The 17,051-nt window shown below is 39.1% G+C and overlaps 1 protein-coding gene across 2 annotated transcripts in view; it reads left to right on the forward strand.

Moving 5' to 3' along the window:
• Nucleotides 1-3,479: 3,479 nt before the first annotated feature.
• ttc28 (tetratricopeptide repeat domain 28) overlaps nucleotides 3,480-17,051 on the forward strand; it is a 166,622-nt gene continuing 153,050 nt past the window's right edge. For both annotated transcript variants that reach the window (XM_040007449.1, XM_040007450.1), the window contains exons 1-2: nucleotides 3,480-3,777; nucleotides 13,392-13,754. In XM_040007449.1, coding sequence (XP_039863383.1) covers nucleotides 3,748-3,777; nucleotides 13,392-13,754 — 393 coding nt within the window. In that variant the 5' untranslated portion in view covers nucleotides 3,480-3,747. The remainder of the gene's footprint in view (nucleotides 3,778-13,391; nucleotides 13,755-17,051) is intronic.

Here is a 17,051-nt window from a genome sequence, read left to right on the forward strand (position 1 = left end):
GGCAAAACCTACAGAGAAGGAAATATATATATATATGTGTATATATATATATATATATATATATATATATATATATATATATATATATATATTTTGTTACAATTCTTTATTTATTATCCAATACTGAAAACTTTGGATTACTATGAAATATTGTACTGTGTATTTATGGTGTCTACTATATGGGATGTTGTGGAGGTTGTACCTAAGGAACAAAATGGCCTTGTTGAGGACAAGATAAACTTATTCCTAAAGTGTAACAGAAATGTTGGTAGGTCTTAGCAGGACACCATAGTTTTTTACTAACTAACATTTAATAAGAAGAGCATTTTATTGAGGTGTGCAAGTTCAAGAGCCAGCTGCAATAATCCATGCTGCCAAACTATAATGACTCACTGCAGTAACTCAATTCAGCTGAGCCATTGTTAAAATGAATAGTAACACATGTGCTTTTCCTGAGATGACAGATGGAGATATCTGCCATGAAAACACATCTCATTAAAAAGGAGGAGCTTTGTCTGTCCTGGAAGAAAGGTTACTGTTGACCTCAGTATTCACAGAATAAAATCATGGTTGCAGTTCTGTACCCTATACTGTAGATGCGTTTTATATTCATGTTTCAGCACATGTGTAGCCTATTTGTAAGTATTTGCACTGTACTGTATGAGTTGCAGAATGCTGCAAATTATGTTGTAAGTAAAGCCATGAAAGAGAAAAAATTACTTAAATAGCTGTACATATGAAATAAATGTTGAAATGTACTTTATGTTGTAAGATGTAAAAAGAAAAAAAAATAACTAATTAGATTTAAAAACAGTAGTTTGTTAAGATATATTGTTAAATGTTAAGATATATTGTTATCATTGTCTTCTTTGTACCTGTTAATTTTATGACTTGAATGCTATATTTTTGCTACGCTGTGAAGGATTGCAATGTAGATTTTGCTTAATGTTCTCAAAATAATTGAGATTATTATTATATATTATTATTATTGTTATTACTTTTGTTAACAGTTAAACGAGACAATCAATATCATTCTCAAAACTGTATGGTAAATGTGAGACTAAGGACTGCAGTGATGAATGCAGCTTAGGCTAAAGACTGAAAGCAGTTACTAGCAATACCCAGAGTAGTGTTCACTAACAAGTTTGCTTAATCTATAAGAAAAATGTAAATGTTAGAGTTATGTCAGAGTTACTTCAAGCAAACAAATAGTTTCTCCCTGTTTTGCATAGACCTGCTAGCTAATTTTAAGTTTAGCCAAACTTTCAAGATTTATTTGCGCGGTGTAAAACATAAAATGAAACCTATTTAACATCTTGAGAGTTCCAGATCTTAAATGTCACATGTTGAGCTTTAGAGGTGTTTGTCTGTAGGCATCATTACTGCCATAAAAACAGAATCAGACTGGCTATTATCCTGCTTCTACTCTTTAAGTTAGGCATCTCTTCACATAAACTGCATATGTCCAGATCACAAGCATGAGCGTAATATTTAACTATACAAATAAGAAACAAAATTAATGCATTTATAAAAATGACGGCCTCAGTTTTTTGCCACAAATGAGTAAGTAAGACATTTGGCCTGCACTCTCTGCCTCTCTGTACTGGCTGCCTATGTCTTTTAGAGTTCATTTTAAAATTCTCATGTTTGTTTTTAAATACTTTCACAATCTTGCCCCGCCTTACCTCTGTGAGCATCTTCATCCCCACACACCCTGTCAGTCTCTCAAGTCAGCTGACCAGCTGCTCCTGGAGGTACCGAGATCCAGGAGGAAGCTCAGAGGGGCCTTTTCTATTGTGGGTCCTGAATTATGGAATAATTTGCCCTTGCATGTTAGAGAGGCCCCTTCACTGTCCACTTTTATTCTTTGGCTTTTACCTCAGTGAGACTTAGTTTCTCTTGTAACTAAATTAGTTATTTAATTAAGTATTTTACTTTTTCTTTTATTTGGCTTTTATTTATATCTTATGTGATTTTATTATATAGTTCCAATGTACAGCACTTTGTGTCAGCTGTGGTTGTTTTAAAGTGCTTTATAAATAAAGGTGATGATGATAACGCGGGACACCTTTGCGACCTCGCTGGATTTTTTTTTGTGCAATTTTACATGCTTTTTTTTTTTTTCAGTGCATTGTGTTCTGTGTCCTGACCTGACCCGAATACAGGGTTTGATCTTTGGTTTCATTGTATAATACTGGACTTTTTTTTCTACGAAGGTTGGAACTTCGAGTGTTTAAAAAAGAGAGAAAAGTGTGAAAATGTTAATGCCTGTCTGAGAAAAGTGTATAAAATGTGTAGTAAGGGGCTTTACGGCCCTAAAACATCTGTAATAATTGTAAAAAATAAAGCTGGCTACTTTGTGGATTTCACCTATCGCGGATTATTTTTAGAATGTAACTCCCGCGATAAACGAGGGACCATTGTAAATGCAAATGGGGCTTCTTCTGGATGATTCAGAATGTGGGATCGTCACGTGGTTACTTTAGGAGACAGTGCTCAGTTTTTTGTTAATGTCTGGTCAATAAATGCTTTGATCTAAAGTAGTTTTCACACCACAGTGAAGTGTACAGTATTAGTAGTTAAAAGTTAGTAGTTTATGTATAATTCCATAAAATATTCAAAAATCAGTATCAACAAAGAGCCTTACCTACCTTCTTGATATTTAAGTTTGTATTACCACAGTCAAAGAGGCTAATTTGTTTTGTTAGTGGGCCATCTTTAATATACAGGTAACATCGGGTAACTCTTTCCTTCCACCCAGAGCATGCCTCAACTTCTTCCTGAACTCTGTGCAACATTCTTCTTTCTTCAACTTCTTTCACTTAATCCTTGCCGCTGCCTTCACTTTCTTCCTCTTCTTAATGTACAAAGGCATCCTACAGACAACCATCTGATGCTGCTTAGCGACATTCTCCTCTGACACCACCTTGCAGTCTCCTATATCTTTCAGATTGCACATTTTGCATAAGATGTGGACCCTCTGTGTGCACCTTCCTCATCTCTTATATGTCACCCTGTGTTCTTCCCTCTTCTTAAAGTGCATGTTTAGTACAGACATTTTCATCCTTTTTGCAGAATGTACTATTATCTATCCATCTGCATTTCTCTAACACCTTACCTACTAAATACCTCTGTTCCCTTTGTCTACATGTCCATAGAATTTTGCACCAATCACAATAATGTTAATAATGTTTCTTCCAGTCTAAAGTATTTTTAAACAAACGTTATTTTTAACCTTATAGGGCACTAGCACTCGGAGTAGGTGGCTATATTCTACAATAGACTCCAAATGCTATAAAATAATATTTTTTTAAACAAGTCCTCATTCCTACACAAAGTATGGCTTCCTGTTAACATACTACACCAACACAGTGTAAAAGTCTGCTGAAATGAATATCTGTCAGGTAACTCAACTCCTCTCTGATGTCATGAAGAGTAATTGAAACCTTGCTGTGAGCTGGTGAGCCGACCGGATCCCCGCCTCTCACCGGACAAAAATTCCGCTATGGGGAGAAGTTCGCCTGTGGGAACATGGCGCACGCAGTCTGGATTAACTTTCACTCAGAGAAACTTTGGAGCACCGCTGCATAGCACACAAGCCTCTCACTCTCAAGTTTATTGGTAACATATACCGCTGGATAACCTACAGTGGACTTGTACCCTGGCTTTGGATGACTGTTTTTCTCTGTCTCTCTGCTGCTGCTGCGGGATGAAAGTTTAGAGCTCCGGTCGCCGGATTTAGCAGAGATGGAAAAGCCAAGAACGAGGAAAGAGAAGGTAAGGCTAGTGGAAACAGTCGCTTTATCTTGTGGTTTCACAGAGGACACAAACCGCGGCTGCTCAGCGCCATCGGTAAGAGGCTGGGAAGAGAAAAAAAAGTCGCTTACACACAGACATCTCACGATGAGCTGCCATCGTGCAGGGCTTATTTTGAAACATGGAGTTCATAGACAGCTCCATCTGAGCTCTGACAGGCTCATTTATACCTGTGGATGTTGTGAAACAGATTTTTATTTACTAATACAACTAAAAACAGAATAGAATAGAATAGAAGTGCATCTTTACTGCATGTATTCCTTAAATGCATACAAGGAAGACTAAAAGGGAAACGACATTATAGGAACACCATGGAATACAAAAGACATAAACAAAGGAGCTCATTAAGTTGCCAACTGTAATCTTACTGTAAGTTGTTTTTACAGCGTGAAATATATCAGAATGTAGAAAGCAAATTAAAGTTACAGTAAAGTCAGTACAAAAAACAAAAATGAAAGTGTCAAGGCGCAGACACGAGTTTCAGAAGTTTCATTTACAAAGTGACAGGGATTTTTTTTTCAGAGCTACACTGTGAAATTGGCAGGACATACTTTGTTATACAGACTAAAATAAATATCTGAGAGCTTTGTAGATGAGTTATTTTAAATTTTATTGGTTTTGGTAAGTGGAATTATTCTCAGCTTTAAAATGTAAAAATTGTCACTTCTGTAGAAGTGACACAAAAACTTGGGATGATATGCAAGAGATACATTTAAAGAACAATAATTTGCAAAAAGAAAATGTAGCCTTAACTGAAGAAATTACAAGAATAACATATTAAATGTTAAACTCAAGAAACTTTGTCTAAGGTTTTCCTATTCTTGTAGTATGATTTCTTTGGCTATACAGGTTAAGGACTCCTGTGTCCTTGCATTGGTTTCATAATGCGACAGACAGTTTTCTGCTGCGTGGAACTGTCTTGCTGAAATAAGCAATGCCATCTTTAAAAAGTGAGTAGATTCTTGCTCCCCCCAACTTTTATGTCTTTAAAATACTTGTAAAAACTAATTCTCTAAGCCTACCCATCTAAAGGAGAAGAAAAGAGATAGAAGCAATAATGATGCCATAAAGAGTTTTAAAGTGTTTTTGTGGATATTTTGTGGACTTCAGTTACATAGGAGATTTTCACTACTAAAGAGGCATGTGCCACTCTGTCTAGACCTCTTGCCCCTCCTTTGCCCCACCATGTAAAGAGTCTAAACTATTAGATGATTTGATAATAATCACCAGGTGTGACTGGTCAAGACCATTTTTCTTTTTTTTTTCTCCTTTCTTTTACTGTATACATATTTGTCAAAAAACATTCACTATAAAATGTATATTTATCAAAAGCATGTTTATGTGAAAATCTTAAATAACCGATTATTTGTTTTATTCTATAAAGTGTCAGAAAATAGTGACACATTTCATATCCTTTAAATAATCTTTCTGAACAGTCCAAAAGCTCAAATATATTTTTGATATTACAACTGACTGACAAATAAAAAAAAAAATTACATTACACCGGAGAAACTGAAACCACGCATGCAGGTACATTATAGTATCACAGTTGCAACTAACTGCTAATATTCAGATTAGTCAGATTTCCAGTACCTTTCAAACATAATCTGAACTATTCCATCTTTGTTGCCCTTAGCATTATGTCACACATTTATATATACAGCTGCATACAGCTACAGCTTGTTTCATTGACGCCCCATCGACGATATGACACATTAAAGATCTAACGGCCAGTTTTAGGCAAACAGTTTCCTCTCTTTCAGGTACTCATCCCATCAGTCTCTTTCTGTCTCTATATTTTTACCAGGAATGTACTCCCTGTGACCTGGGCTGAAAATGGGGCTGGGAGTAGTAAGACAGAACAAAGGGGAAGTGTGTGTTTGTGTGTAATCGTGGAAGGACTGCCACAGGATATTCATGTTGTGTTCCTGTCGTTTGGCAGTGTTGTTCCTCAAAAAATAAATTCTTTGTAAACTTCTGGAATGCAACCTGACACTTTCTTCTGTAATGCGTGTGTGTGTGTTGTAGTTTTTGCTCTACAGCCAAATGCAGAAAGTACATATCAGCAGTGACACTTCTGATAACCTGTCTCCTGAGTGAGTTGGTGCTACCGTCTACACACTGGGACAGCTGTGTGTGTGTGTGTGTATGTGTGTGGGTGTGTCTGTGTGTAAGCAGCAACATTATTAATAAGCTGCTACAGGAACATGAAACAAACAGATGACTCAACTCTGCTCCTCTACAAACCAGAAATGCTAATGCAAGTCATGTGGAAAAAAAGTATGGCCCATAATAATAATAGTAATAGTAATATTATTATTATTATTATTATTATTGTAGAACACAGCATTCAGCAGCATTAGCCATGCTTGTTCTTTCTTTTTATAATTCTACTGTCAAGAACTTTAACATTTTGTTTTGTTTTGTTGCAGTTTCTTTGCATGGTCTCACATTGGTGTGAATTTGTTGGGACATCTATTCCTGCAAAAATTGTGTCATTGTGTTAACACACCTGAATACTCCAGACCAACAAACCTCTGCTTTTAAACATGTAGACACACAAGTCTGTAATGCAAGACTGAGGTGAACCTACATGGTCAAACCTCCAGCCAACTCGAGCAGATTTTCATTTATACGGTAGTTTATATGTAAATAGCTATAGAAAGATAGAGGAGAAATTGGGCTAGAAAAAACAATCTGCATTCAGGGAAATGTAAGTAAGCTCTGGTGACTAAAATATCACAGATAGATTTAAAAACAGACATAAAAACAAGGTGATCATAACTGATCCTTTAGATGAACTGGCAGAATCGTTTTTGTATTGAGTGATTAGCCAAATAAGCACTTAACCATTTGATACATTAGACTCCAGGTTTCTATTTTCCAGTTTTCACTCATACACAAACATATCCTCTCCATTTGGAAACAAAGTATTTTACCCACAGGTGCAGCCACACAACATTACAGAGAAGTTTCAGTTAAGCCAGAGCTCTGTTTAAGAACAGTGTAACACAACAATGTGTATAACACAGCTATCAGTGGAATGTGTATGAATGCAGAAGTCCACTTAGAGTAGTTTTTCTTCTTGCACTCTACTAGTTGCATTCAAGTTCAGGAACAGTTTTAGTTCAGTACAGACAATACTGTATGTGATATTCTTTATTTACCTGTGTTTTATGTAACATTCGTCATATCAGAACTAGAACCTCATAACAACCTGGCACATTAATGAAAATAATAGAATAGAATAGAATAGAATTCAACTTTATTGTCATTGCACATGCACAGGTACAGGGCAACGAAATGCAGTTTGCATCCATCCAGAAGTGCTTTAGTGATATAGATATATTACAATATATATTAGCAATAATATAGATATGTGAGTATATTACAGAAATGGGTCTATTATGGTATGTTATAATGTACACGGTATGAAGTATGTTGTGAATATTCTATAACTATAAGTATGTACAGGCTGTAGTGAGTAATCCACAACTGTGAGTACAAGCTATGTACAGGATATGAACAGGATATAAATATGAAAAACTACAGAATATGAAATAAATAACTTTACAGAATCTGAGATATACAGCTATACAGAAATGGGAACTATGCAAGTTGTAAACAGTTGTAGGATTAAAGATTATTGTATGTACAGAATGATTATTTACACGGAGCTATACAGTAGTGCAGTTAAGATAAGTGAGGGTGTAGATAGTTTCTACAGAGGCTATATAAAGTGCTAGTGGTTGTGAGTGGTGGTTCAGTCCATGTTATTATTGTGTGTTTGAGGGTACAGTTGTCCATTGTGGGTGTGTGTATGTTCAGTCCATGAGTTTAACGTGGGTCAGATGTCAGGAGGCAGAGTTCAGGAGTCTGACAGCTGTGGGGAAGAAGCTGTTCCGGTACCTGGTGGTCTTAGTCCGGAGGCTCCTGTAGCGCCTCCCAGAGGGCAGGAGGGTGAAGAGTCCATGTGATGGGTGACTGGGGTCTCTGATGATTTTCCCAGCCCTTTTCAGACACCGCTTCCTGTAGATGTCTTTTATGGCAGGAAGTGGTGCTCCGGCGATGCGCTGGGCAGTTTTCACGACCCTCTGCAACGCCTTCCGGTCCGAGGCAGAGCAGTTCCCGTACCAGACTGTTATACAGTTGGTCAGGATGCTCTCGATGGTGCAGCGATAGAAGTTCACCAGGATGTCTGAGGACAGGTGGTTCTTCCTCAGAGTCCTCAAGAAGAAGAGGCGCTGGTGAGCCTTCTTGACCAGCTTGGAGCAGTTGGTCGTCCAGGTGAGATCCTCGGAGATGTGGACTCCCAGGAACTTGAAGCTGCTCCCACGCTCCACAGCCGTCCCCTTAATGTGGATGGGTGGATGTGGGTCAGCATTCCTCCTGTAGTCCACGATGAGCTCCTTGGTCTTCTCGGTGTTAAGCAGCAGGTTGTTTCTGTCGCACCACTCAGCCAGACGATCCACCTCCTCCCTGTAGGCGGCCTCATCGTTGTCACTGATGAGGCCAATCACTGTGGTGTCATCTGCAAACTTAATGATGGTGTTGGAACCATCAGCAGGTCTGCAGTCGTGGGTGAAGAGGGAGTAGAGGAAAGGGCTCATCACACAGCCTTGTGGTACACCGGTGTTCATTGTGATGGTAGATGAGCAGCGGTTATCCAGCTGGACATGTTGGGGGCGGTTGGTCAGGAAGTCCAGTAATCATTTGCAGATGAGGGAACTGATGCCCAGGTCTGTCAGTTTCCTGATGAGTTGTGAGGGGTGGATTGTATTGAATGCTGAACTGAAGTCTATAAACAGCATTCTGGCGTAGGTGTTGTTGTTGTCCAGGTGTGAGAGGACAGAGTGCATTGCGATGGAGACTGCATCCTCTGTGCTCCTGTTCTGGCGGTATGCGAATTGGTGGGGGTCCAGGGTGGGGGGAAGACAGGACTTGAAGTGTGCTAGGACCAGTCGCTCTAAGCACTTAGTCATGATGGGGGTGAGTGCTACTGGGCGGTAATCATTGAGGCAAGATGGGTTGGAGTTTTTGGGTATCGGGACGATGGAGGTGGATTTGAAGCAGGCCGGTACCACAGCGTGGGCCAAGGACAGATTGAATATGTCTGTGAGCACTCCTGCAAGCTCCCCAGAACACGCTCTGAGAACACGCCCGGGGATGCCATCAGGGCCTGCAGCCTTGTGGACATTGATCCTGCTCAGCACCGCTCCTACATCGGTGGGGGAGAGAGTCAGAGGTTGGTGGTCTGGCGTCATGTCTGCTTTGGTTGTGGTTGTGGGGTTCCCTCGCTCAAAACGAGCATAAAAGTTGTTGAGCTCGTTGAGGATATATAATATATTAATATATAATATATATATAATATAATAAAAGAGAAAAACAATGAAAATTAGCATTTTCACACATTGTTGTTATGTGGAAACTTGTGTATAGCAGTGCTCTTCTAAACTGTGGCTTACACTGAGACTTTAATCAGACTTTAATCTTTACAGCACATGGGCACACAGCAGCAGCATCTTGTTTTCAAACAGGTCCCAATATATATGTAGCTGTGGTCAGAGGTTTGTAATCATGGGCATGAATCTCATGGGAACTTGGAGCTTTTAGTGATTTCTTCAAACACTGCATTTTATATAGTGGAATGGTTGCACAGCATACCTCTTTAATTACTTTAAAAAACAAGAATTGGATGCACACATTTGAATTTATTTTGTGACCGATTCTCTTCAGAATATTTCAGACGGAACTTTTAGGCAGAGCCAAGTGGCATAAGGCATCCACTTTGGCATCATCAGGTGATGCTCTTGTGAGGATGAAGTGGCGAGAATGACAATTAGCACGTCCAAGTCCAAGGCTATGGTTCTCAGCAGGAAAAGGGTGAAGTCCGGAACTCTGGTTCACGGATGAGTTGCTGACCAAAGTGGAGTTTGAGTATCTCAGGGGCATGAATGATGGGAGTGGCAGATTGATAGTGATGGAGAAGCCCCTGAACAAAACTTGACACTCTCAAACTTGATTGAAATTTGTAGCTGCTCGTGTGGACAAGCCACAGAGTAAAGGTTAGGCTTTCAAACTTGTACTGTACTTGCACTGTACCAGCTTTCAAACATCATGGTGGTAGTGAATCTAAATTCATCATGTTCTGGGGCTGTTTTGTTGCCAATGGTACTGATACATTGCACAAAGTGGATGAAATAATAAAAAAGGACCGAGTTTCACCTTAAATCAGCAGTTAGATGATTGAAACTTGGACACAAGTTTTTCTAACATGATAATAATCACAACAGGCATCAAAACTGCTCTCCTGTTTCATCCGCTCACCCCCAACTGATCGCAGCAGATGACCACCCCTCGTTGACCCTGAGTCCTCCAGAGGTTTCTTCCTGTTAAAAGGAAGTTTTTCCTCCCCACTGTTGCCAAAATGCTTGCTCATAGGGGGTCATATGACTATTAGGGTTTTCTCTGTTTTCTTTGTATTATTGTAGGGTCTTTACCTTACAATATAAAGCAACTTGAGGCAACTGTTGTTGTGATTTGATGCTATATAAATAAAACTGAATTGAATTGAACCAAATAAAGTAGGCAACTATTAAGTTTCCAGAATCGCCCTCCCAAAGCCCCAAGCTCAACCCTATTGAAAACTCATAGACTACACAAACAAGGTGGGTCTGTGCCATGAGACCAACAAATTTAAATCGTCTCTGAGTTCAAATTCATGTCATTAAAGTCATTAAAGATGTATGCCTTACAATCATTTCACTCTGGAAAAGAACAGTTCAATGAAATCATTAAAAGTCATTTTAAAGCCATTACAAATCACTACTATGCTTTTAATGTAAAAGTAAGTAAATGAAAAAAAAAACCCATACAGGTAGATGGCAAAGAATCAAAAATATTTTAATAAAAAAGTAAACAGGACGACTGCTTCTCCAAGTAGGAAGAGAAGCCATGCAAGTAATGAAAATGGTTTGTTCTCAACAGGTAAATTGTTCCAGTCTGATAGTCTTTAAACACAAAAGCTCTTTTACCTTATTTTTTATAAGCAGCAGGAACAAGAAACACAGCTGACTGAAGTGGCTAACGTGGTTTGGAGTTAAAAGTAAAGGATACTAAAATAAAAAAGGATAATTGACATGAATACACATAAATATAAGTTCAAGTCAATATATTTGTGAATGCAATGCTCTCCTCAACTGTTTTGTGTTATTTTTTAAAGTTTATCATGAATATTTGATCTGTAAAAAGTTTTTATAATTCATCTAATTCCATTTGTTTACTGAGTCAGCTTACTTATAAATACATATATTTATTTCATGTTTTACTTTATCAGCAGATATTAATTAATGAGACAGTATTCTTCAAGAAATAAATCAGTGTTAGTTCTTATGTCACTCATGTGATATATGCATACATGAGGTGAATAATCAGTACACTTCCAAAAACCTTCATTTCCTTTACTCCTCTCAATCCACTGTTGGGTGATGCATTTGCAAGTTTTAGGAATCCTTCCAGTCTGCATATTTTAAATGCGTATCCAAACAATTCTGTGTGTGTGTGTGTGTGTGTGTGTGTGTGTGTGTGTGTGTGTGTGTGTGTGTGTGTGTGTGTGTGTGAAGGGAAATAGAGAGAGATAATGAAAGCCTTCGTGTAAGCACTGGTGAAAGGACAAATTTGGAAACACCAGATCAGAGAGGGAGGCAGCATTTCAATGTTAAAGCTACAGAAAGGGAACTTCAGCGTGCACATTTTACACAAAGTTTCAGAGACGGAAACTAACAAGAAGAACAGAGCCTGTATCTTACTAAGTCTCTGACTTTCCTCCTTTCTGTCTCTGTAACTCTCGGAGGAATTCAAGCTGGTACCAGTGTGCAGAAAGAAAAAGTGCTGGCACTAGTTTGGTATCCCATTTGCTAATAACTACTGGATCATATCATGTAAATGAAACAGCTTAAGTTTGGTGTTGTGTTGGATAGAAATCTGCATGCAGGAAGGTTTTTTTTTTTTAATAACTTTTGTAATAGCACTGAAAGAACATTTTCTTTTGAAACAACACTGTGAACAGCTTTTTTATTGAAACAGCTAAAAATATGTGATAGCTGGGCTCAACTTTTGTACATGTCACCCTTTGCTCCTATGTACCTCAGTTCAGTGAGATTTGAAATAGCTGCTACACCCAATAATAGTGCACCCAAATTCTAAACAAATCACCCGATGCCTTTATAAAACACACAAATACTAACATCCAAAAATACTATATGAAATAGTTTTTTCTGGTGCTTTTGGTCACATGCTGTAGTCATCCTCCCGAATGGCCGAACTTCTCACCCCATCTCTAAGGGAGAGGCCAGTCACCCTTCGGAGGAAGCCCATTTCCGCCGTCTCGTTCTTTCGGTCACTACCCACAGCTCGTGACCATAGGTGAGGGTAGGGGCGTAGACCGACCGGTAAATTGAGAGCTTTGCTTTTACACGCAGCTCTCTCTTCGCCACAACAGACCGGTACAGCGTCCGCATCACTGCAGCCGCTGCACCAATCCGTCTGTCGATCTCCCGCCCCCTTCTCCCATCACTCTTGAACAAGACCCCGAGAGACTTAAACTCCTCCACTTGGGGCAGGGTCTTGTCCCTGACACCGAGTTGGCACTCCACCCTTTTCCACTAAAAGGGCTATGCAATGAAAATTCTAAACGTCCTAATATTAACATCTATGTTTACCATGGTAACGTCCATCAATTTAATTCCACCTATGCAGTTCAGGGTCAGGCTCCTCCAGGGATTAAACCAGGAATGTGTGCAAACCACTCTAATACCGCAGCAATATAATAATATGAATAATTAGTACAAGTTCACCAGTTAAGCAATAATTAAATGAAGCATTTAGACTATTAAAATGAACAGCATCACAGTTGTTTTGTAGAGGTGATGTCTGAAGAGCAATGATATTCATCAGTGGGAGATGGGGAAACCCAAAGCAGCTACCTTTGGAAATGAAATTTGAACCCAAAACCAAATGTCACAAATCTCAGTTCCTCTAATGGCCACTTGAGGCTGGCTCCATAAGGTAATCAATCCCCACAGGGTGTCTTGTTAAAATGCTGAACATGCATTAAAAACATGCTTACATCCTGATATGGAAAACTGTTTTGACAGTTTGTATACTTCCCCTTTCACAACACTGCATGCTAGGTGAATCGATTTTATAACTCATCTATTTGATTGACAATATGCTTTCATGATAATCATCATTGCTATTGGTCCTACAAATGCTACTAAAAGAGTTTCTGCCCATTAAGACAGGAAGACTTGCTGTTTCATGGTTATTGGCACATGATCAGTTTTTTTCTATGCAGGGTCTCTACCTTCAAATAATAAGTTGGCACTATATAAATATGATTGAATGAAGTAATGAATTCATTTGTTGATGGTGATAATGGTTTATTATTTCATTTGCCAAAAATTTTATGTCAAACAGTGAGTAAAATAAAGATTTCTTCTCTAGTTGCAAAACATTTAACCCTGCTCTTCCCCTTTCTCCCTTTTTCTCCTCCCTTTTGCTTCTTCTCTCCTCAGTTCTCTCTTTTTGGTTCTCGCTCCACCAGCAGGACCACCGACCCTTCTTCGTCATCGACCTCTTCTCCTGCACCTGTGATCCTTTCAGCCCAGATGGTAAAAAGAGCCGATCGACTGTCTGGCACTGGACCCCCAGCCCTTAGCAAAGCTGAATTTCTCGAGCGGGTGCGTCGCAGTAATCAGGCCTGCCAGCAGGGGGAATTTGAACTGGCTGTTCGCCTTTACAGTGAAGCCCTGACTGCCGATCCCCAAAACTGCATTTTGTACAGTAACCGCTCTGCAGCATATCTGAGACTGGGCGAGTACAGCACCGCGTTGGATGATGCAATCAAAGCACGACTCATCAACCCCAAATGGCCCAAGGTAAGAGGTTGGACCCTTGGCCAATCACACATTTCAAATGAGATTGTGGTAAAGTTGCTGTTCCTGAGACTTTCTTAAATGAATGTGAGAAGGATGTATGGCTTGTGTGTATACTGAAAAGCAAAAAAACTGCTAACTATAAACACTTAGAATCAATATGCTATCCTCTGTGAAAGCTCAGCCTCATTTTATGCGCAGGTTGTCATGTGATGGTGATCTTTGATCTAGTTCATTTTTGAACTTGGACTTTAATGATCTGCGTGCAGCTCAGAACGAAGCAGACCCTTATTTTCTCTCTTTCCTTTCAAAATCTCGTCAGATGGTGTGTTTTTCTAGAGTTTGAATTTTTAACAGTGTGTGGCAGCTGAATAGAGGTTTACTATTTAGATGCTGCAGCCTGCTTGTTGTGCTTTTTATAACATGTTGTTTATCTTGTCCTTTATAGTCTTTCTTTGTTTGGCAGCTGTTTAAAAAGGACAGCACACACATGGATCTCAGAGATGTCCCTGTAAATATGCAAGGATTAGGAGAAACATTGTGATGACAGTGATGATAGAGAGCTGGACTATTTATGTTCACTGCTAATGTATCAGTACTATTTTTTTCCTGTTGTACAAAGATCATATTTTGGATATTGAAGAAGTATGTAACAAGTAGGTTTCTCAGCTATCACACATTTTTTCTTACTATATCACAATCCCAGCATTGTTAGTGAAGGAAACAATGGTGCTAACACCCAGCAACATGCTTCTTATGGTCTCATGTGGGGACACTATGGCCAGAGCCACATGACCCACAGTGGGCAGCCCACTGTGGGGATAAATACTGATGGAAAATGTAGGCAGATGTTCACTAAGCAAAGAGGGGCCCACAATGTAACTTCTGAGTCCCAGAGAGCAAAACTTCTATTGGGTTTGCCCTAAAAACAAAATAGAGGCGGGGGACAAAATGTGATCACGTAAAAATTAGGGTTGAGACTATCACTCTTGTGCATCGCAGAAAGTACATTTAAGTACTTCTTTACACTTGAAGTGGCTCTCTACATCTTACAAAACAGTGAGCACTGAAGGACAGCAAATGCTCTGTGAGTCTTTTACAGCCATTCAGAGGAGGAAGTAGGCAGGCAGGAGACTGGGTTTGCCAGGCTACCTCTGTCTGGACAGCTGGGGCTCGGCCAGTTCGACTCCACTTCCTTTCTCTGTGAGAGAGAATGGACGGAAGTGGTGTGTGTGTGTGTGTGTGTGTGTGTGTGAGCGAGTGAGTGAGTGAGTGAAAACCTTGCACGGTTGTTAGTTTGTTTTTGAAACCCTGGCTAGGCCTTGGCCTGAGTTTGGCACTTAAAGACAATAACAGAAGCAGCATTCCTGTGTCTGTGCTTGTATAGTGGCGGTGTCATAGCAGTGTGCTTGCTGCAGCATTTGCTGTGGGTCAAAGGCAAGATCAAGACTAATGAACTACCAATAAGAGGGGGTCTTTCTGAAGGGGTGGGGGGGGGATTTATTTCTGCTTGAGTTCCTTCTTTCGGCTCTTCATCAACCCGGCCTCGGTGTCTGCTTTTTTTCTTTTCTTCTTTTCTGTGAGCCTCCCACAGCTTGCCCTAGTGCTGCCCCTGTCGACTTTTCTGTTGGCACAACAGGCTCAAACACACAGTCTCTGTATCACAAACACAAAATGAGTCGACTCCGTCATGGGAACTGAGGGGTGTAGCTGGTCAAAAGTCGCTTATATTTGTGTGCTTATCTGGATAACAACACCGTACAGAAAAGGAGGACTTCTTTGCATTTTTGATTTTGTTTTCGTCCTTTTCTCTCTCTCCTGCATTCAGTGCAAAGATTTGAGAAAGCTTTTTCTTTCTTTGTGATTCAAATGAAGTTACATCACAGACGTAAAATTGCTGCAGGAGCGAAAGCTTTTCTTGTGAAAGTGTCTCTCTTTTGTAGATCTGGCTCTTTTGCGTATGAATGTTTTCTGTCATGCCCACACGGGCTTTGTGTGTTTTTGAGAAGTTGTTAAGTGCTTTCACAGAAGCTTTTTCTTTTTTTCCCCCTGAAAACAGGTGCATTACTTATTCAAATATCTAAGCTTATAGCAGTATGGGAAAGTTTTGCTTCACCACACAGACTGCCGTACTTTTGGGTCCCACAAGTAAAGACGTCTGCTTGGCATTGTAGCAGATTAAAGGCTAGATAACTGATCTTGGATGAGGTATCGTTTATGGATCAGCTGAGATTATGATGCTGATGGGAAATGTTTTTGCTGAAGAGTTTGTTGAGCCAAAACCAAAAATCTAAATTCATCTCTAGAAAATCAGGATGTATTGTAGGGGGTCAAAAGAGTGACTGACTTACTAATGTAGCTCAAAGAACACAGAACACTGCACAATGATGGCAGGAAAAGGGTTTTAAATAGGCAGAAAATATAAATCTGAAAACGCAGAGAGCCAGCAAGAGAAAACATGGTGAATATAAACCTTCCCATCAGTCTGGGAAGTCCATCATCCTAGTGAGAACAATTATTCAGTTTAAAATATTCAAGACAGTTGCCAATCTTTCCAGGAGTGAATGTTCTGATAAATTCACCCAAAGGTCAGACTGTGAAAAGTAAGCAAGTAGCTAATACATTTGTTATTGTGCACAATGTACTTTTTTAAAATACTACTTACAGTATGTGCCCTTTTTGTGCTTGAGCACGTACCCTCCAAAATATCAGTGACTGTTGAACTGCTGTCCGTCCAGTTATCGTGACTAATTATTTTAGGGTAAAGCATTCTTTGCTTGTAAATATAGCATATAATCATTCCAGATCAATCTGTCACTAAATGTAGTCCCAAACAAATGTTCTCTTTCCTTGCATTTGAAAAATGTCAGTGCAGGTGTTTGTGAGACATTTTAAGCTTTACATTAACAGTAAGAATCGATAGTGATTGTACAAAACCCAGAAATGTGGAAAAGATAAGTTACCTAGTTTTGGTTTGCTTAAGAAATCAGCTCAGAAATCTGAACTTTAAATATCATAAAAGATTTTTTTTTTTTTTGAAGATTTTTAAATACCGCTGCAGTGTAGTTACTGGGAACTGCGAAGTCATTTAAAATGCAATGACTTGGAGTGTGTGAGACACTCCATAGGCCTTGAAAATAATAGATTAGTGAAAAACTAGTAATCAGATTTATCTGATGATATAATTAATCAATGATTGCACTATTAATGTTATAAATATACTACTAATAATCAATATTACATGTACTGCTTGTAATAGTCCCTCTCTTTATTACACTATACACTGAATACACTTTATAC

This window comes from Simochromis diagramma, unplaced genomic scaffold (assembly GCF_900408965.1).
Source record: "Simochromis diagramma unplaced genomic scaffold, fSimDia1.1 OVJJ01000682.1, whole genome shotgun sequence".
NCBI classification, from domain to species: domain Eukaryota; kingdom Metazoa; phylum Chordata; class Actinopteri; order Cichliformes; family Cichlidae; genus Simochromis; species Simochromis diagramma.